The following is a 21,682-nucleotide window of genomic DNA, read 5'->3' on the forward strand; positions in this document are numbered from 1 at the left end:
AAACCAGCAGCATTGTTGCCTTTTGTTTCTCACCCTCAGTGATTTCATTAGCATGAAAATAGTGGTCCAGTCTTTCCACATTGCTGCCATTCTGCTGTTTCTGAATTAAATCCCTCAGTTTTCCCATAGGCGAAGAAGAAGAATCTTTACTACGGCTATAGGCCAGCATAAGGTAAAAGCACCCACATACGTACATTGCTGTTGTTGTTTAGTCGTTTAGTCATGTCCAACTCTTTGTGACCCCATGGACCAGAGCACGCCAGGCACTCCTGTCTTCCACTGCCTCCCACAGCTTGGTCAGACTCATGTTGGTGGCTTCGAGAACACTTTCCAACCATCTCGTCCTCTGTCGTCCCCTTCTCCTTGTGCCCTCAATCTTTCCCAACATCAGGGTCTTTCCCGGGGAATCTTCTCTTCTCATGAGGTGGCCAAAGTATTGGAGCCTCAGCTTCACGATCTGTCCTTCCAGTGAGCACTCAGGGCTGATTTCCTTCAGAATGGATAGGTTTGATCTTCTTGAAGTCCATGGGACTCTCAAGAGTCTCCTCCAGCACCACAATTCAAAAGCATCAATTCTTCGGCAATCAGCTTTCTTTGCTTTCTTTATGGTCCAGCTCTCACTTCCATACATCACTACTGGGAAAACCATAGCTTTAACTATATGGACCTTTGTCGGCAAGGTAATGTCTCTGCTTTTTAAGATGCTGTCTAGGTTTGTCATTGCTTTTCTCCCAAGAAGCAGGCGCCTTTTAATTTTGTGACTGCTGTCACCATCTGCAGTGATCATGGAACCCAAGAAAGTAAAATCTCTCACTGCCTCCATTTCTTCCCCTTCTATTTGCTAGGAGGTGATGGGACCAGTGGCCATGATCTTGGTTTTTTTGATGTTGAGCTTCAGACCATATTTTGCGCTCTCCTCTTTCACCCTCATTAAAAGGTTCTTTAATTTTTCCTCACTTTCTGTCATCAAGGTTGTGTCATCAGCATATCTGAGGTTGTTGATATTTCTTCCGGCAATCTTAATTCCGGTTTGGGATTCATCCAGTCCAGCCTTTCGCATGATGAATTCTGCATATAAGTTAAATAAGCAGGGAGACAATATACAGCCTTGTCATACTCCTTTCCCAATTTTGAACCAATCAGTTATTCCATATCCAGTTCTAACTGTAGCTTCTTGTCCCACATAGAGATTTCTCAGGAGACAGATGAGGTGATCAGGCACTCCCATTTCTTTAAGAACTTGCCATAGTTTGCATGCTAAATAGGCAATAGGGCAACTGTAGAAGTAGTGGGTACACATATTCATTCTCTCAATTACAACAAACCAGCATAAGATAAAAACACATAAAACACATAAATCATGTGGCACATACTATAGGATAATATGATATTCATTTACTTGTTGCTGCTGTAAAGTTCTTACTTATTTAACATTAAACAAAGTTGCTGCAGAACAACAGGTTGTTTGTTGATGAACAGGCTAGCACACAGCTGCATAAGAAATTGAGAGTACGCACAAGAACAAGCTAAAGGGGGGAGTCTTAACTCCAACGCATAACATGCTTGACTCTGAAATTACCAATTACTACATAAAGACGGGGGTGGCGCTGTGGTCTAAACCACTGAGCCACTTGGGCTTGCCGATTGGAAGGTCTGCAGTTCGAATCCCCACAATGGGGGTAAGCTCCCATTCTTCTGTCCCAGCTCCTGCCAACCTAGCAGTTCAAAAGCACGCCAGTGCAAGTACAGAAATTGGTACCGCTGTGGCAGGAAGCTAAACAACATTTCCGTGTGCTCTGGTTTCTGTCACGGTGTCCCATTGTGCCAAAAGCAGTTTAGTCATCCTGGCCAAATGACCCAGAAAGCCGTCTATGGACAAACGCCAGCTTCCTCGGCCTGAAAATGAGATGAGTGCCATACCCTATAGTCGCCTTGAACTGGACTTAACTGTCTAGGAGTCCTTTACATAAAGAAGCACAACAAGCAACAAGACTCAAAGCAGCCAAAATACCTAGGATTGTTCAAAAAGGCCAAGGTGAGCTATGTGCATAACTGAGACTATTTCCCAGAATCTTTTTCAACAATAAGGGGTCTTGTGATAGATATGTCTATGTGGAGAATTTTCTTTTCTGAAGGTAAAAAGTTTGCAATTTATTCTTCTAATTTATTTGGTGTTGCAGTAATTGTTCTATATTTAAAACTAGGTTAAACTAGGTTAACTAGATTAATTTTTAAAACTAGGTTAAAACTAACATTTTTTGCCTTGCTTTTGAACTGTACAGACTCCCAAAGCATCTTAAATGTGAAGAAATGACACAAAAAGAATTAAAGGAGTGGGGGCTGCAGAGGGGGGAGGGAAGCAGACTCAGGCACCCTTTATTCCAGTCGCATGGTTTTCATAATAATCAGCTGGGGTAGAAGCAGTACAGGGAAAGGAGGAGCTATGAGGAGCTGGTGTTTCAGCGGAGCTGGTGGAGTGGGCCTGCTTTCCTTGGCTTCTCTTCTCTCCTTCTATTGCAATGGCACTAATAAAATGCAAATAAAATGTCATTTCCTTAGCTTTGAAGCTGCTTTCATCATAAAGCCAACTGGTACACATGGACAAAATGAATGTGAGGTTTACTTTACTTTTGAGAGCCATCAGCTATGCTCACCTGGTTTAGCCAGTTAGTCAAAGCTACTTCCAGGGTGTGCCTGCTATCGCATGTGGACAGCTTCTAGGAGTCACAGGTGAGAGCTGACTGTAGGGTGGGGACCAAAAGTGAACAAACTACCCCAGAAGAAGTATGATATGTCCCCCAACCAGAGGTCCTACCCATCTCCTAACACCTCATACCTGCTCATGTGTGGATATTGGAGTTGAGGGCAGCTTCTTCAGCATCCTAGGTTTAAGCTCCCTCACATTCTTTTGAGCATTTGAATAGTTCTGAGAAGATTGATAGGGAAATGAGCCTTAAACATTTTTTAGATTGTCCAAATTTATTAAAAGCTTTCATCATTGATAGGAGTGCAACGATTGCCCATTTATCACTTTGGCAGTAGCTTTCTTCAAAGCAGCTTAATCTGGGATTATTTTAAGGTAAAGCTAAAGCCAATTTCAAACTTCCTTAAAGCTTTCGAGTATCTAGCAAGACTAGTAAGTCAAATTCACATTTACACTCTCATGTGGCTCTATGAAAGAGCTTTGAAATTGGCATAAATTACTTTATACTGACTTCAAGGATACATCACACACCACCGTCAGATGAACTGTCTTCATAGCTGCCAAGTTATCCCTTTTTTAAAGGGATTTTCCCTTATGCTGAATAGGCTTCCTCACGAGAAAAGGGAAAACTTGGCAGCTATGACTGTCTTAACTATAAAATGGCTGTCAGCTGCTGATAACCATTCATTCATTCAGTTAATCAATTAAACCCATTTGGTTACAGCATAAAATAAAGGCTCCTAAAGTGAGCAAGATCCTCAGTTTGCAATCCTACACACAGTTTCTTGGATGTCAGACCTATAGAATTTACTTCAATGTAGACATGTATAGGATTGCACTGTTAAGGTGGCTAGAAGTAAAGATACTTGATGCCTTTGTTAAACCAATGTTGACGTTGGAATTTTAGCTGTAAAATAACTTGTAAGCCGTAACATTCTGATCTGCCCACTTGGGACATCAAGGTTACATTGTAATCTTGGGACTCTTTTCAGACGACAACAGTACCCATGTCTACAGATATTCCTGTTCAATTAGAGGAGAAAATGCACTAGCATTTCCACAAAAGCTAAAATGGTGCTTTCAGTGTTGGGAAAAGGAGAGTGGGCATGCCAAATAAAGTTGTTGCAAAAGAGTCTGTTTGGGACCCCACTCTCACACTGGACTTTATCAATTACCTCCATTAGAAAATGAAGAGTTGTCATTGGAAGCTGCCTGCCAGTGACTTAACAAAATGATTGACTGCGGTTGCTTCTAGTCAGCGGAAGGTCTCTACATTACAAATTGCTTGTCCATTATTTCTCTGACAGGACAGACCAGTGGAGCTTGAATGGCATTTATACTCAATCAAATGCTAATGTTGATTGAAAATGCTGGGTTTCATTGTTTCTTGATGTGCCCTGCCGGGGCAAGGAGAACTCCACCACTCCATCATGCGTTTATTGCACAGAGCTTTTAAAAAAGCTTTCAGGTCTCATAACTGCATACTGCCCTGCTCCTCCTCTTTGCAGAAAGATGTGCTTAATTGTACTGCATATGCCTTGGAGATGGGCACACCATTCCACATTACTTATGGAATTCATGTCTTAGTTTGGGACACTTGGCTTTTGGCTTTTAATTTACTGGACTCTGGGACTGTAACTGAATCAAATAGGCTCCCAGTCTGTTCCAATGTGATTCATCCGCAGTTGAAGCTACAGCCCTACCCTGCCATCTCGGGTGGAATTTGAGAACTTCTCTAGTAAACCTATTTCCACCTGCTCTTTTATTGCTCATTTCTCAAGATGGTGTGCAGTAGAAAATGTGTAGCTCTTAGGGCTGAAGCTGTTTACACCAAGACACATTTTCTGTAGTTAATCTGCTTGTATCACATGATTTTCTGCAACTCTGCTATATGGTACGGTAGAATCCCGGATTTTGAACGTAATCTGTTCCAGAAGACCGTTCGACTTCCGAAATGTTCAAAAACCGGAAACCGAAAGTGGAAGCCTCAATACCATAGGGAAACTCAAAATGGAAGCCACGTGGCATGTTCGGCTTCCAAAAATCGTTCAGAAACTGGAGCAGTTACTTCCAGGTTTTTGGCGTTCGAAAGCTGAAACATTCGTCAATGGAGAAGTTTGAAAACCAAGGTTCCACTGTATATGGATAGCCTTTGAGTGGTGTGGTGAGATGCCTTTCTGGGGGAAGGGCTGTAATTATTTGCTAGACCATCTCTTTTATGTTTCCGAGCACAATTGAAAGTGTTGGTGCTGGCCTTTACAGCCTCGGCCCAGTATACCTGAAGGAGCGTCCCCACCCCCATCATTCTGCCCAGACAATGAGGTCCAGCGCCGAGGGCCTTCTGGTGGTTCCCTCGCTGTGAGATGCCGAGTTACAGGGAACCAGGCAGAGGTCCTTCTCAGTAGTAGCACCCACCCTGTGGAACGCCCTCCCACCAGATGTCAAAGAGAAAAACATCTACCAGACTTTTAGAAGACATCTGAAGGCAGCCCTGTTTAGGGAAGCTTTTAATGTTTAACAGACCATTGTATTTTAATATTCTGTTGGAAGCCGCCCAGAGTGGCTGGGGAAACCCAGCCAGATGGACAGGGAATAATTTATTATTATTATTATTATTATTATTATTATTATTATTATTACATGCAGAAGGGTTTCAGGTTCAACTCCTGGCATCTCTAAGTAGGGCTGGGAGATGCTCTGCCAGTCAGGGTGGACAATACTGAACTAGACGGATCAATGATCTGGCTCAGGATAATGCCAGCTTCCTATGTTCCTATACCCTTCTAAGTAAGGTTTCCTTGTTCCTAGTAATTAGAGTTCCTGGACACTGGCTCTCCTTCCCCATGTGTCCAATGATCCCTTTCCCATTGCTCTGTGAAGGAAAAATCTAGTTTCAGGAACCAACAAGTGATTTACTGAGACAGATGGACGAAGAAATGACCAGAGAATTGTGGTGGGAGAGATTCCTGCTGTATTTTCTCTTGTTGCCAACAGGCTATTTGGAGTAACAGCAAACGTCTCCAGGTTAGTACCTAGTAATTCCACTTTTAGCTCTAAGAGTCTATGTATTAGAATGGAAGCAAATATGCACTAAGAGACCAAGAAAAGAATTTATAGAAGCACAACCGTGTACTGTATAACATTAGCTAAAACCATACTTATGCTTTACTATGGACTGAAATCTCGACAGAAATAGCAGGGAAGACAACATTCAATGAATCTGATGACAACACATCTTTCCCCTCTCCCCTCACTCCCGTTAAACATAAAAAGCATTTACATGTTTAATCCACAGTACAAATTAGTATTTTACATTTCATAATACTGCAGCATTTTATAATACTTTTTATACTACTGTATAAAAAGGCCCTAAGGCTTGGCTTCTTCCTTGTTTTATATACAAAATAAGATCCACTACAATATAACAAAAGGATTAAACCATATCACAAAAAATCTATAAGTTGCAGTTATGGTTTTGATCAACAATATTTCATATGTTATTTATGTATAGCTGTGCTAAAACAAAATAAGTAAAAGATTTGCACTAGACTGTTCTATCTTTTTTAAAAAAACCACACCATATGTTTATTTTAAAATTCTGCTATTCACTTGCAAAAATTTTTTTTAAAGTCTTTTGATTAAACTACTCATCAGTACACATGGCTGCTTGATTTGGCCCTTATCCAGTTTTCTATAAAATAAGAGAACTTGAAAAGAATTTAAACCTTGCATTGTTCTATTAGTATAGTATATGGTTTATTCAAGCTGCCAAATTAACTAGATTCCTACTTCTGCCATGTCATTTAGGCTGGAAAAGCAGAAAATAAATCTGATCTATTTCAAGTTTTATCTTAACATTCTAATTGAATAGCCATGACATTCAATAAGGTGTTAACAACGGTTTAGCATCTTTGGTCTGTCATGCTTCATCTTTGGCATTTCCTTAAAAAGTATAATACATCTTGTATGCACCCCCAAAAAGAATGGGCACCTTCAGTACTGAATTTAAATACAAAATCAGGCAAGTAAGGCGAACTGCAATGCCAATTTCAGCAAGAAAGCACAACACATCCCTCTATTCCATTGGATCTGAAAATTACATAGCTGCCAAGTTATCCCTTTTTTACAGGGATTTTCCCTTATGCTGAATAGGCTTTCTCGCGAGAAAAGCGAAAACTTGGCAGCTATGAAATTATTCAGCTTTGTTTAACTGTAAGCATGGATTAACTGCCACCCAAACTGTGTTCTTTCGTTAAGGGACCCGTGTTTGCAGATAAGTAGACATAAATTATGAGGACAAAAAAGAAAAGACATCTAATAGTAAGTGATTGACAGCACTATGCATGTCTAACAAGAAGTAAATCCCATTGATTCCAGGCAATTGTGTATACGATGTCAGCCTAAATGTTACCTAATTTAGAAGTGTGGAATCTTTGGCCCTCCAGATGATGCTGAACTACAGCTCCCATTATCTCTGGCCATTGACAATGCTTTGCTAGGGCTAATGGGAGCTTGCAGCCCAGGAACATCTAGAAAGATGGAGGTTCCCCACTCCTACTCTAGCACCACAGATTGAACATTTACAAACAGCCCCACATAGCAAATGTGATTGCTGCATGTACACAGGATGTACAGTTTGAGTCCTCAGACATGTAAATACTGGCTCCAGGTTTCAGCGGGCTTCGATTTCCCACATCCCAGCAATCCTGATGCAGCTAAGATCGCTATCCCCATGCTGTAAATAGCAGTGCAGCGACAGCAATCTTTTCTCCACTGCAGAGAGAAAGAGGATGGGCCTCTCTGTATAGGAGGTGGCCCAAGGCTGCTCACCTGTGGATTCAAAGGATGTATCCCTTGCTGATTTGCTGTGGCTGTATAGCATGCAGGACCAAGGAGGGGGGAAATTCATACCCAGCCCAGTGAAGAGGCAGAGATCAGAAGCAACAGGCCTGCCGCATTTGCCTGAGAGTACAGTGTGCTGACACTGGCTATATGTATTTCCCATGATGGGTGCAGTGGGTGGTATGCCCTCAGCAATTGCAATTCCCATGTAAAGCGTGGCACTGATCTGGCACTACTGGTGCTATATCTCTGATATGCCAGAAGGTGTAATTCCATGGCACCTGATAAGAGAATGCATGTAAGCATTGCCTGGGAGCAATCCCCATTTAATTCAATAGGACTTATTTCTGAGTAGACGTAGTTACAATTTTGCTGGTTGTCACACTCAGTGCACATCCAATGAAATCAATGGACTTAGGGTTAAGTTCACTGATTTCAGTGGGTTATTCTTAGCATGATGAACATTGGATTTGACCCGCTCCCCCCCCAAAAAAAAATATTGTTCAAGCTTCCTGGACAAGACCCAAGTGCCTAAGGAGGCTGGATTTCATCCCACCCTTTGGATTTCCACGTCTTGTTCGCCAAAGCTGAAAACACATGTAACTCTATAAGGAGAGCTCGCTGTGCTGTGCATTAGATCTGATATTAACCTTTTGCCTTCCTCCTGCCTGGAGGAAGAGAACGAGGCAGCTAAAGTTACTGAGCAGGCATGAGGAGGGGTGAGACTATCATGTCCCCATCTGATTTGCTGGCATGCCAGAACGCAGCATATTTTTTTTGCTACGCAGTCCAAGCATAGTGAGCTCTCTTTGTATATGAGATGTAAATAAGTGGAAATATATTAAAGAGACTTTAAGGGCTTTGGGTCTTTTTAAAAGCTGCACTGGAAGAAGCTCAGAAGGTGGAAAGAGATCACTTGCTGAACAACTGTCTTCCATCAGACATTGCAATGGGCAAGGAATGACATCCTGCCTGCCAACCAACGCAATCCAACTGAACTTAAGCACAAAGTCAAACTAATTTCAGTGGCCGCATGATTAATTCTCTGGGAAATCAACAGGACCTTTAAGTGCTTAAGTTTGGATAGATTGTGCCCCCCACCCAGCAACTCATTATGAACTTCACGTAAATACTGTACATATATATTTGCTTTAAACCACAATGCCTTCTGCTGCTCAGTTAAAAATCCAGTTATAAGAGAAATGGGTAATGCGTTTTAAGTTAATTTTACAAAAACAAAGATGTTTTTAGAAAAATAATAAGGGAAAATGATTATTATTTTTAAAAATCTATAACTAGGTATCATAATAAGCTTTGGTAGAAAACACAAAGGTGATAGCACCAATAAACTCCCATGAGAGTACATATGCCTCAGTAGGCATGAGAGGAGATAAAGATGTAAATTTTAGCCAGGAAGGTCGTGTAGGTTCCTTGACGCCAAAGCTTCATTTCAACATCTAACAAAAAGTCTTTGGGTTCCTTCACTTGCCGCTGAAGGTAGACAATGCCTGTGTAGGAATTAAGCTTCCTGGTGTTGAAGTAGTTCTCTTCGTTTCCTTTGTTGATTGTGAGGATTATGTTGTCTCCAGCATAAGCAGGCGAGGGACCAATCCGGAAAATATGCGCTGGGATGACAATGTTAGTTTGGAAGTTAAGCTGATAGTAAGTAATTCGCAAAGGAGTGTTTTGGCAGTCCACATAGTTAAAGCAGTTGATACGCTCGCATCTCCTGAGAGAGAGGGGAGAAAAGGGAAATAGTTAGCGCTGCAGAAACTGTGATTCAAAAGGATGCACATCTGGGCAATTTGCAAAGTCCCAGAAAAACCTCTCTCATGTGTTAGGCAGATGCACCACAGAGCTGCAAACTTTGACTGTGCAATTAACAGCTGCTCGCTCTTCTTTTACAACACTCTTTACACTGATGCAATTGTCAGCATAACAGCCAAGTATCAAAAGATCATGAACCCTGAAAGCCCCCTCTGGAAGCACCACAATGAGCACATAGAGGAAAACAGACAAAATCGTACTGTGCCGTTTGCCTGCAAAAGGAATCTGTGAACCATCAGAGTGCAGTGCTCTGATCAGGCTATATACAAAATCCCAGAGAGTCATGGTTACAAAGGCAGCCCGGGAGTGCCTTTTCCGCTTTCATTTAAAGCAGTACAGATCTAGGATAAAGAGCTGTCTTATGCTAAGTCACCTCAAATGTCCCAGGACCCACATGCCTGACAGCTCTGCAAACTCTAAAGCAGAACCTCCAGGTGACTGTAGTGGGTGCACTTCTGCCAGGGAAACACCTTGACATTATGCTGCCGTTATGTCCTGCTTTCAGGCTTCCCATAGGCATTGGGTTAGCCACTGCAGGAACAGTATTCTGTACTAGATCTAACCGGCCTCCTCTTATATGGTTATGACATGGTTACAGGTAGGTAGCCGTGTTGGTCTGGATCGAAGTAAAATAAAAAAATTCCTTCAGTAGCACCTTAAAGACCAACTAAGTTTTTATTTTGGTATGAGCTTTCGTGTGCATGCACACTTCTTCAGATACAGTGAAATGGAAGTTTCCAGGCACTTATGTAGGGAAGGGGTGGGGAGGGGTGGGGATGGGGAGGGGGGATCACTCAGAAGGGTGGTGGAAATGGGTGATTGACTGGCTGATAGCTGTTGATGACCGCAAACGACTGCAAATGGTTTTGCATGAAAAAGCAAGGGTTGAGATGGCTGAAGATCGCTTATCATGTATAATGAGATAAGAACCCGATATCTCTGTTCAAACCAGGTCCCTCCATGGTTTTGAGCTTGGTGATAAGTTGCAATTCAGCAACTTCTCTTTCCAGTCTATTTCTGAAATTCTTTTGTAGTAAGACAGCTACTTTGAGATCTTGTATAGAATGTCCTGGGAGATTGAAGTGTTCTCCTACTGGTTTTTCTGTCTTCTGGTTCCTGATGTCAGATTTATGTCCATTTATCCTTTGGCGTAGGGTTTGGCCTGTTTGTCCAATATAGAGAGCTGAAGGGCACTGTTGGCATTTGATGGCATACACAATGTTAGAGGATGAGCAATTAAATAGTCCTGAGATGGTATGTTGGATGTTGTTGGGGCCAGTAATGGTGTTGTCTGGGTGTATGTGGCAGCAAAGTTGGCATCTGGGTTTATTGCAGGCTCTGGTTGCAACTTATCACCAAGCTCAAAACCATGGAGGGACCTGGTTTGAACAGAGATATCGGGTTCTTATCTCATTATACATGATAAGCGATCTTCAGCCATCTCAACCCTTGCTTTTTCATGCAAAACCATTTGCAGTCGTTTGCGGTCATCAACAGCTATCAGCCAGTCAATCACCCATTTCCACCACCCTTCTGAGTGATCCCCCCTCCCCATCCCCACCCCTCCCCACCCCTTCCCTACATAAGTGCCTGGAAACTTCCATTTCACTGTATCTGAAGAAGTGTGCATGCACACGAAAGCTCATACCAAAATAAAAACTTAGTTGGTCTTTAAGGTGCTACTGAAGGAATTTTTTTATGGTTATGACATGGTTTTGCAACTCTGTGCTATTGTAGAATATCCACTGGTGGCAGAGAGGGAAAGATCATGATTGCCCATTCTCCCTTCTTTTGCAGTGCCGCCTCCCCACTCCAGAGAGATGAGGGACTAGGCCTGCCCTAATTGTCAGAGTTCATAATTTGGGTATGGGGTATACGATTTATTGTTTTTGGTGATTTCCGTTTTTTGTTTTAATAATATTGGTATGCTATGATGGATGTTTAATGCAATTTATGTTTGTATATTTTACTGTTGTAAGCCACCTTTTTGGGGGGGAGGGAGAATTAAGGATATACAGGATATACCGTCAGAAAAAAAGAAAGAAACCAAACTACCAGCAAACTACTGAACTACAGTGGTGCCTCGCTTTACGAATGCCTCACACAACGAAAAACTCGCTAGACGAAAGAGTTTTGCGTTGCGAGAGGCATTCGTAAGACAACAAAATTTTCTTTGTCTTACGAAGCGCGGCCATAGAAAGCGGCAAAGGAAGATCAGCTGTCAGCGCGGGAAGCTGACAGCTAATCTTCCTTTGCCAGGGGGGATGGAGCTGAAACGCGGCGGTGCGGCGGCTGCCCCTGCCTGTCTTCCCCTTGGCTCGGGGAAGACAGGCGGGGGCAAGCAGCGCCTGCTGCGATTCGGCTCCGTCCCCCAGAGCCACCACACCGCCCCGCACCACCGGGGAAGACAGGCGGGAGGTGGCAGGGGGAGAAGCGCTTCTCTCCCCCGCCGCCTCGCCCCGCACCAGCGGCATAAGACAGCACTTCGGAGGAGGTCTCCGAAGCTCCGTCTCATGTCGGGGGAGGCAGGCGGGAGGCGGCAGCAGGAGAAGCTCTTCCCCCGGCTGCGCACAGCCGGCACGGAGCACAACTTCGGAGGTCTCCGAAGCTGCACTCCATGTCGGAGGAGGCAGGCAAGGCGGTGGCTGGGAGAAGAGAGCTTCTTCCCCCGCCGCCTTGCACACAGCCGGCATCGGACGGGGCTTCAGAGACCTTCTCCGAAGCCCCATTGCATGCCGCCGCCAGTCCCCCAGAGCCTATAGGAACACATTGATTAAGTTTCAATGCATTCCTATGGGAAAATGGGACTCGCTAGATGAAAAATTCGTTACACGAATTGACCCATGGGACGAATTAATTTCATCTAGCGAGGCACCACTGTATTTTTATTATCTTATTATCTGCAGTTAATAGTGATTTTCCATTTGAAAGGAGGCTCTGGAATCCTTTTTTTAAAAAGTCATTATTTTCTTCTGTTTCCATTCTTGTGTCAACTAGTGCCAATTGCCACACTTCTGCACACTGTAAAAGTAATTAAAATTAAATTAGGTCAGGATGAAATGTTTGTAGGCAAACATTTTGGTAAGAGAGCTTTCAAAGGGAGGGGTCCAAAGTATACCCCAAACTCGCTCATTCATATCTTTTTGCATCTGTTTTATGCTTTTTGCCAGGGACAGTAGGGGTTCAACAAACTCTCTACGATATAGCTACTGAGGAGAACTTTATCAATATCATCTGATTTAGTGGCTGTCTTATTGGACTTACATTTCAGACACTTTTCTGTAGTTCGCTGGGCACTCAAACAAAAGACACCGGAAGCTGCCCTGAACATTGTAGCAAGATTCGGTCGAGGAACAATTGTGGGTTCCCATTGCACATTCATCAATATCTGGGAATGAAGCACATAAGAAAGATCACGTAACATATTCACAAAACAGTGTAGTTGCAGCCTTATTCCAAATCACAAGATGCAGCTTTATTCCAAAACTATGCAAGAAATATCACTCACATGAGCAGAGTAGGTATGGGAACTATTGCTGTGCTACTGTATGCTAAGAGAAGCAGAGAATGCATTAAATTTGCTTTGATGTAACCATTTTTAAGGTTCAAGTACATCTGCTTCTTTGGAAAATACTAACTGCCAGTAGGGAAACCTGTCATGCTTACAGAGAAGTCTAATTGATCTAAACAAGCTTGATCCCAAGTAATTGAGCACACAACTGTAGCTTTAGAGTGCTGACTCAGGCATCTGAATCCTGTGCATGTTTATGGTGGTAAGACCTCCTGAGATCAGTAAGGCTTAAGACCAAGTGATCAGGCACAGGACCTCAGCCTTAGACTCAAAGCTTTGCTTCGTACACACAACAGTACAACAGTTATGGACAGTACAACAGTTATGTGGTGGGGAATTGATGCCAACCTCTCCACTTCTGCACACAAATAGCCTCCAGGGTGACACTCTGGGTGTGCTGCACTTTTGTATGTTTTGCAATAGGAATATGAGAAAAGCCCAGTTGGATCACACAAGCTTGAGTTCTTCTAAAGTCTAGCAACCTGATTCCAGCAGTGGCCAGCTGGAAGACGCCAGGGAGCTCACAAGCACAGCACAAAGTCAATAGCCCTCTCTCATTGGTTGGCCCTCAGCAAGGCTATGCAAATGGTGTGTGACAGTATTTGTCTATCACCATAGCTGCCAAGTTCTCCCTTTTTTAAAGGGAAATTCCCTTATGCTGAATAGGCTTCCTCGCGAGAAAAGGGAAAACTTGGCAGCTATGCTATCACTCAGCAGGCATCTGCTCTGATACTTATATTTAAGTTGATATTTGGGCATGTACACCTGTGTACTCTGCAATAACAATGGAAAGGGAGAACCAATAATCAGTATTTGTTTCATACAAGTAGAAAGATAAAAGGATAAATATGCAGATTTGGACCAGACTATCATCTTATTAGGACACTTTACTAAAGAAACAAAACCAGCAACAGAACCTTCTTCTGCACTTATAGTTGCATTAAGCTTTAAAAAAAAGATTGCAGACTTCCTGTATTTACCCTGCATTCAGAGAAGTTTATTTCCACAAAATGTGCTTAAGATCAGAATGAAAGACTCCTTTTGTTACTGAGCACAATAATGGTTTTTTTGAACAATAAGATGACAAAAAGTTAAATTGTGGTTCCGAAGATATGGGATACCAGATGCGATGGATCCAGTTCAAGGAGGGAGGGGAAAAACTGTCTGAGGACTGTGTGTAGCCACACAGAAAACTCTCAGATGTCTAGACAGCATTCAGAGGTTTGCAAATAAAATAAATGTTAACAGACAAACCATGTGGCAAAATCCTGTGGTGAAATTTGCCCGTTGTCATGCAGGAGGCAGGCTCTTAAAGAAATACCATAGCCTTCCCTGAGGGTCAAAATTGCTCTTGCATGGAGTGTGGCTTGGTTTAAAAGCCCAAAAGGCAAAAAGTTTAATAGGAAGTCAAAGAAAATTAAAGTAAATTAAGCCCCCTCCTCGCTGTTTCTTAAAACTAGGTGAAAAGGTTAAATTGTTTCCATATGGAACCCGATGTTGCAAAAAGATTTACTTCTCCATCTTGGCTGACTGAAGCTTTACCACATAGCTTTAAAAACAATGATCCATAACATAAAACTCTAGCATGCCAGTTCAAACAGATCAGCTTGAATTCACTCAACTATAAAAAGGCCATGAATGAAATGGAAGGAAGGGGGGGGGGTGGAATGACTCATAGGCGAATATGTCCCCGATACAAAAATATTTTCCCCTACATTCTCCCTGTGGTGTGGAAGTGAGCTCACCCATGTCTAAAGTCTCTGGAGTCCACAACTGGGCTTGTTGTTTAAATAGGCTTCCTGTGCTGAAAATCCAGCATTGATAAATCATGTAGCCAGTATCTCCCCAAAATCTGGGAAGCAGCTATGTGACCCAGGTTCATGACCATCGGGTGTCCTGCTTAGTTTTTATGCCCATGCATGGGCTTCAAAAGGCAGTATGATTATGATCTTACTCTGCCTTCAAAAGTAGGATATTTTGGGGTTAAGATATCATCCAGGTGACTGGGCCAGTAATCCATTCAATGATCCTCAGCTAGGCAGCTTTCGACTTGTACCAGTTTTGATGCTGTAATCGCAGAAGCACTGATATGCTACCAGTGTTATCAAATTGTATTAGGAAAATCAAGCAGAAATGCTGGTGTTTTGTTTCAGAGACAGCAGAGTATTATTTACATAGCCTATGATATCACCCCGGGGACATGAGAATAACGCTAGTGGTATGTGTCTATGCAAGCATTAGGGCTTTGTTACCACTGCAATTTTCTTATCACCTGTATAAATTCCTGTAATTCGAGATTACTGTGAAACAAAAAATAAACTAGCTGCTTATTCTATTCATTTACAAATAGTTACAGATATGGATTCTCCCAGATATAAATCATTTCTATTTTGCATTTGGAATATCTGACTCTAGGGATGGAGCAACCTAAATTCCAATTTCTTTCAGTTTCTCATTTCTCCAATCCTACACACAGTTTGCCATATTTCCACATCAGTTTTTGTAGGGTTTTTAAACAAACAAACAAACAAACAAACAAACAATGATGATGAAAAATTTTCAGCATTTGTGTCCTTATACATCTTTGTTTCCCTAATCCAACACATGCAGTTCTCCTAAAGTGTCATTTTCTACCCTTGTTATCTTTTCTAGATGTTTGTTCTTCTGTTCAAGTCCATGGTAGTCATTTAGTTAAGTAACAGACAGTTCATGCAAGCATATTATTGAAGTAATATCAAATGTAATATCAATGTAAAGGTTTAAAAAAAAGTTTAAAAAAGTCTTCTTCTAGGTTCTGTTGATTGTTGTTGGCTTAGTCAGCAATTGCTAATTTTTGCTCAACTATTTAAGAGAGTATCACAGAAAGCACAGCAACCTTTGCTTGATCCATAGGATGTGAAATTACAACAAATAATCTAGCTAAATTGTAAAATTCTATTGACAGGGCACATATTTCAGCCTTAACCAATTCTAATAAGCTACCAATGTACATTCTCAGTTGTGATCATTCCCAGCACCAGCAGCACTAGCCAAAGACTCCAGGGGTTCAGAAAAACCCACCCCGGTCCTTCCTGTTAGGCCTCCATAGCTGTTGCAGCATTGGGTGGGGAGTATTGCAATTTCTGAATGGGACTCAGACTTGGCTCCCATCCACAGTGGAAGTAGTTGCCTACCATGTTTAATTACCCAACCCCCCTGCCCTGGATTATGTAGCAATAAAAATCTATAATCCTGGTGCTATCAGCACTGTAGATCTACTAAGTCTATAGATTTCATAGTTCTATAGGCTGGGGCACTGTAGTTTGGATAATTAAACATGGTCAGCAGTCATCATGGGTGGAAGCCAAGCTTGGCTCACATTCGAAAGGGCTGGGGGAGCTTGGTGGGGAGGATGACGTGGTGGCCCAGGGGGAGTGGGAGTGGTGGTGGGCATGGCAGCGAACAGGGCAGCTATCCTATCCTACATTGAAGGTGTCCAAAATTATCTCTCCCCCTGCCAAACTCTCTCCACCTAGTGGAATATTGTGATGAGAGCCCTGCTTGCACTTGAAAAACAAGCAAAAGGGCCTTCTGTACTTTTGCCCCAAACAAACCACATAAGAGAAACAGAGCTTGCCCCTTCAAATGCTATCTTTCCTTCCAAGCCCCCCCCCTTGTGCAACCTCAATAATAACTGGACTAATTGTTATTTTTATTGCAATCGTAATAATAGCAAACAGTGCGATAAGAATGTTTGACATGATGGCTGAACAGGTAGAATCTGAAGCACTTCCATCTCCTCCTTACCTCGACAAGTCCTTCCATTTGTTGCCATGGTATATCCTTGATCAGGACAAGCACACTGATAGCTTCCAGGCACATTCATGCAGCGGAAAGTGCACAGAATACCTGCACTTTGTGCACATTCATCAATATCTGAGGAAAAACAAGAATTTATAGACTTGTGAGGACAACAGAGTTGTTCTCCAGTAGGAACGTGCAATAGTAATGCCAATGGAAAGTTCAAAACATACCTTTGCAAGAATGGCTGTCTTCTGCTAATTGATAGCCTTGCCTGCAGTAACACTGATAGGAACCATATATATTAGCACATTCTTGACTGCATGGATTGTTGTCACATTCATTGATATCTGTATAAGAAGTATAGAAATCACTTTTAATCAGTCCAGCCACTGCCATGTCAGTCATTGTCTGTTATCAAATGAAGAACAGAAAGGTTAAAGAGAAGCCCCATTTTTTGACAGTCATTGAATATGTATTGACTGTTGCAGAAATGTCTTGTGTCTTGAAGCATGATGATACATTTGATTCATCAGCAAAAAAAATTGTTGATTGACCTGGTTGGATTCTTTTTTTTTTTTTACATATTTCATTCACAATGACATGTAACAATGAGCACATGGAAATGCTTGATGAAGAAAAGTTAAATAACAAAACAAGGGAAAGTAAAGCCATATTGAGCTAACTGTGTCTAAAACAGTAGAAGTAATTCTTATAACAGCCGTTTCATTATGTATCCAGCTAAGAAGATCAACACATACATAATGCAACAAAATCACTTGCTTGATCAGCAGCACAAATAAAACCTAGATTGGGTTGCATATCTGAATGTATATGTATATCCAAGGGAGGATACAGAGTATTGCTTTGAATGGGATGCACTTTCAGATATACGTTTGCATTGCCTTCATAGGTTTTTACACAACCAACTGCCTAACCTCCCCATTCAGTATCAAGTTTGGTGTCATCAGTATTTGTTCATGCAACCATCTGCTCACCAACACAGATAAAAATAACTTATTAATATCAGTCAAGCACATGTGAATCTCTGAAACCTAGAAATGTTTAGATTTAGATGTTTAGCCAAATACCTTCACAATGCTTCCCATCATATGCCAAGCGAAAGCCAGTAGAACAGGAACAATGATAGGATCCAGGAGTATTTTCACATGAGTGTTGGCAGAGTCGGCCAGGATAATTCCAGCATTCATTAATGTCTGCCACAAATGCACAGTAAACAAAAATATAAATCAGGAGAAAGAGAGAGAGAAAGGAAAGAAAGAACAGGAAAAATGTTGAGGACTGCATTGATTAATTGCTTTGATCTCAATTTTTATTTTCCTAACTTTGTATGCTACTTTGTATTAACATATGATGTAACAGACACTCAATTGGCATTATACATTTAAAGCAGTGTTATGTCACTTTAAACAATCATGACTTCCCTCAGAGAATCCTGATAACAGTAGCTTGTTAAGAGTGCTGGGAATTGTTAGGAGACTCCGCTATTCCCACCACAGAGCTACAGTTCTTGGAGGTTCTTGGGATTGTTGGTTAGGAACTCTTGCAATAACCGAAGATATTGCACATTTTCACTTTCAAAATACTGTGCACAAGATTTAGAGCAGGGGTTCCCAAACTAAGGCCTGGGGGCCGGATGTGGCCCAATCACCTTCTAAATCCGGCCCGCGGACAGTCCGGGAATGAGTTGAATGTCTCCTTTTATTTTAAATGCATCTCTGGGTTATTTGTGGGGCCTGCCTGGTGTTTTTACATGGGTTGAATGTGTCCTTAAAAAAATGCATCTCTGGGTTATTTGTGGGGCATAGGAATTCGTTAATTTTTTTCCTTCAAAATATAGTCCGGCCCCCCACAAGGCCTGAGGGACAGTGGACCAGCCCCCTGCTGAAAAAGTTTGCTGACCCCTGATTTAGAGTATCCACTGCCCCCCCCACTAGCATGCACACATTTTCCTATCCAGCTGCCAAACATTTTCCTCCCAATGAAAATTAAATTGGATAGAATTTGACATGAGGAGGGTCCAGAATATATACATGCCCCAACAGAACTAAGATACCTGCATCTAGGGAGGGGCATATCTGTCAGTTTTGGAATCTTTCAGTTTGACTACCCCAGGCATCCCCAAACTGTGGCCCTCCAGATGTTTTGGACTACAATTCCCATCATCCCTGATCACTGGTCCTGTTAGCTAGGGATCATGGGAGTTGTAGGCCAAAACATCTGGAGGGCCGCAGTTTGGGGATGCCTGGACCACCCCCACCCCTTTCTTAAGTTTGGTTCTTAAGCTTAGTTAAGAACACAGCCACATCTGGTGGTTTTTTTCAGTCCTCATGAAAATTCATTAACTCTTTAGTGCAATTTTCTCCTAGCGGACACCTTTTTGCATGCAATTTAACATGATATATTGTATTTTTGTATGTTATTTATGTGCACACTTAACCCCAGTATATTCATTTTTGTGGAGAACTGCATTGCAAAATTCAGAGAAGTGCTAATTTCAAAGGATGGCTGTATTTCAGTTCATATGCTGTTTCAGAAATGAAAGTGTGACTTGGGTAGATTTCCCTTTAAATGGGAATTGAATAGAATTTCTCCTCCAACCGTACTTGTGTCAGAAACTGAACTACTCTCTGGTCCACAAATTGTGGAATCTGGTCACAATTTGTGATATATTTACAGCAGAAGGATTTTTCACCTATGGAGTCTTCCCAATTCAGTTCTTATTCAATCAATTGCTTATACTTGAAATAAAATTAGAACATATTCTCTCTAGTGCTTCTGATTAAGAGACAAGCAGGTCACTGCGAGTGAAGGTGGTTACAGAAGCAATTCTATTATCTTGTTTGAGTTCTAGTGCTATGGAATTAATAATTGTGCTGGAAACGGCAGCACTGCGCACTGGCCTGAAGTCCATGTTTCATCAATCAGCAATATCATCTCCTCCTGTGCCACACATACCAATGCAGGTCCTGCTGAATGAATCATACTGATATCCTGTCTTGCAATCACAGCGGTAAGCTCCAGGTAGATTGTGACAAATCTGTCCCTCGCCACAGCGGTGTACGCCGGTTTGACATTCATCAACATCTACAGAAGCAAAAGGTAGCAATTACTCTCACCACAGAGGGCCAAGCTGATGGTCATTCTCTGACTATCACAGTTTGCAGGCAGCTGTACTGAATGAAGAGGCTTGCATCATGAGAGTCAACCTGGAGCAGAAGCACGGTTAACTTTTTCCTGACACTGCAGGAAAAGTGATTAGCGATCAGCAATCCCCGTTTCCCAAAGCTGGTTTCATGCAGGTCTATGCTTCCAGAGGCCAGTGTTTCAAAATGTAAATGAAGATGTAGCTGGCAAGATCTTAGAATGCACTCTGTGGTTGATTCCAAACAAAAAGATTATCAAAATAAAAAGAGATGTGCCCTTGACATTGTAACAACATCTACATTTATCTGACATTCTCCTGTTTGGTTTGTGATGCATTGATTCATTAAAACAGGATTTTCTGAGAATGGATGAGTTAGGCAAACAATAATAGTTTGACTTAATCACAATAGATATCTGTTTTCTCCCCTTAATCTCTCTTCCCACCTATTAAAAAACAACAACACACAGTCTGAGGATTGCTCACACAGAGGCATAGGTGCCAACTCCAAGATTGAAAAATCCGGGATTGGCGTGGCGTGGCACCGGAAGTCTCTCTGTGGCCATTTTGGAACTGGGCAGAGCAGCACCGGAAGTCGCTTCTACGCATGCTCTGCCCATTTCCAAAATGGCCGCAGCACCAGAAATCACTTTTGCACATGTCCAGAGACTCCAGACATGTGCAGAAGGAGCCTCCCCGGGCCAGTAAGAATCCGGGGGATTTATGGGGTTTTTTAAAATCCGGGCTGCCAGCGGGAAACGGCTGGAAAAACAGGGGGGGGGGTTCCCAGGGAATACAGGAGACTTGGCAGCAATGCACAGAGGGTTGTAGCCTCTGGATACAATCCACCGTAAATTTCCTATACTCACACATTTCCCATGGTGTATGGAATCTACAAAGTGCTGGAGTCCCACCCAGCTATCAACTCCTTAAGATGAGGGAGTGATGGAGAAATGACATTTGCATATCTTTCCTATAAAATGGACTAAGGGATTTACCTCCAAACAAATATAGTTGGGTATATGGAAATCATAACCAGAGCACCAAATAACAACCCTCAATGATAGACATCAGTCATGTACTTAACGCTCAGAATTAAGAAGCAACCAAGGCCATTTTAGCTGAAATCTCTGGTGAATGATATTTGTATACAGTCGTACCTCGGGTTACGACCACCTCGGTTTGCGAACAGTTCGGGTTACGAACTGCGCAAACCCGGAAGTGTTTTCGCCGCACGCGTGCAATCGCACGATTTGCGCATGCGCAAAGCGCGAAAACCGCAAAAATCGCGCTTTGCGCATGCGCAAAATGGCGGCACCCATTGCGTTCGGTTTGCGAACTATTCGGGTTACGAACTGCGATCCGGAACGGATCGCGTTCGTAACCCGAGGTATTACTGTATATTAATGTTGATTGTAAGGCCTCACACTATGAGGCCTTCTGCACCCAGAGGTCTGCCAGACTGCTTTCCTTCTTCAAGATTGTTTTCTGGTTTCCACATCGCCTTAACTTGGATGCTACACAGGCATCTCTTGGGACCATTTATGCAGTGATAACTAATATCACATGCTTCTGGACAACTTACCATCTTTCCCCTTTCCTTTTTCCTCAGATAAAATAGCTCCTTGTCCAATCACTGTTGTGCTAGGCATAAGTTTAGGCCCAGCCCCCAGGCTGCATGAACTTACTGATCTGAAAAAGCCCCACCTCATGATGTCTTTCCCTGGGTTTAAATTGAAGTGCAGAAAGCCAGGGTAGCAGGTTCAAAACACATGAGATAGATGCAAACACC

General features: G+C 42.3%; 1 protein-coding gene across 1 annotated transcript in view; it reads right to left on the reverse strand.

Annotated features, from left to right (window-relative positions):
- Positions 1-5,509: 5,509 nt before the first annotated feature.
- FBLN2 (fibulin 2) overlaps positions 5,510-21,682 on the reverse strand; it is a 101,906-nt gene continuing 85,733 nt past the window's right edge. The window contains 6 exon segments of the mRNA XM_060271030.1: positions 5,510-9,275; positions 12,638-12,761; positions 16,731-16,859; positions 16,958-17,074; positions 17,816-17,941; positions 19,704-19,832. Coding sequence (XP_060127013.1) covers positions 8,918-9,275; positions 12,638-12,761; positions 16,731-16,859; positions 16,958-17,074; positions 17,816-17,941; positions 19,704-19,832 — 983 coding nt within the window. The 3' untranslated portion in view covers positions 5,510-8,917.

The sequence above is a fragment of the Zootoca vivipara genome, chromosome 2 (genome assembly GCF_963506605.1).
Source record: "Zootoca vivipara chromosome 2, rZooViv1.1, whole genome shotgun sequence".
NCBI classification, from domain to species: Eukaryota; Metazoa; Chordata; class Lepidosauria; order Squamata; family Lacertidae; genus Zootoca; species Zootoca vivipara.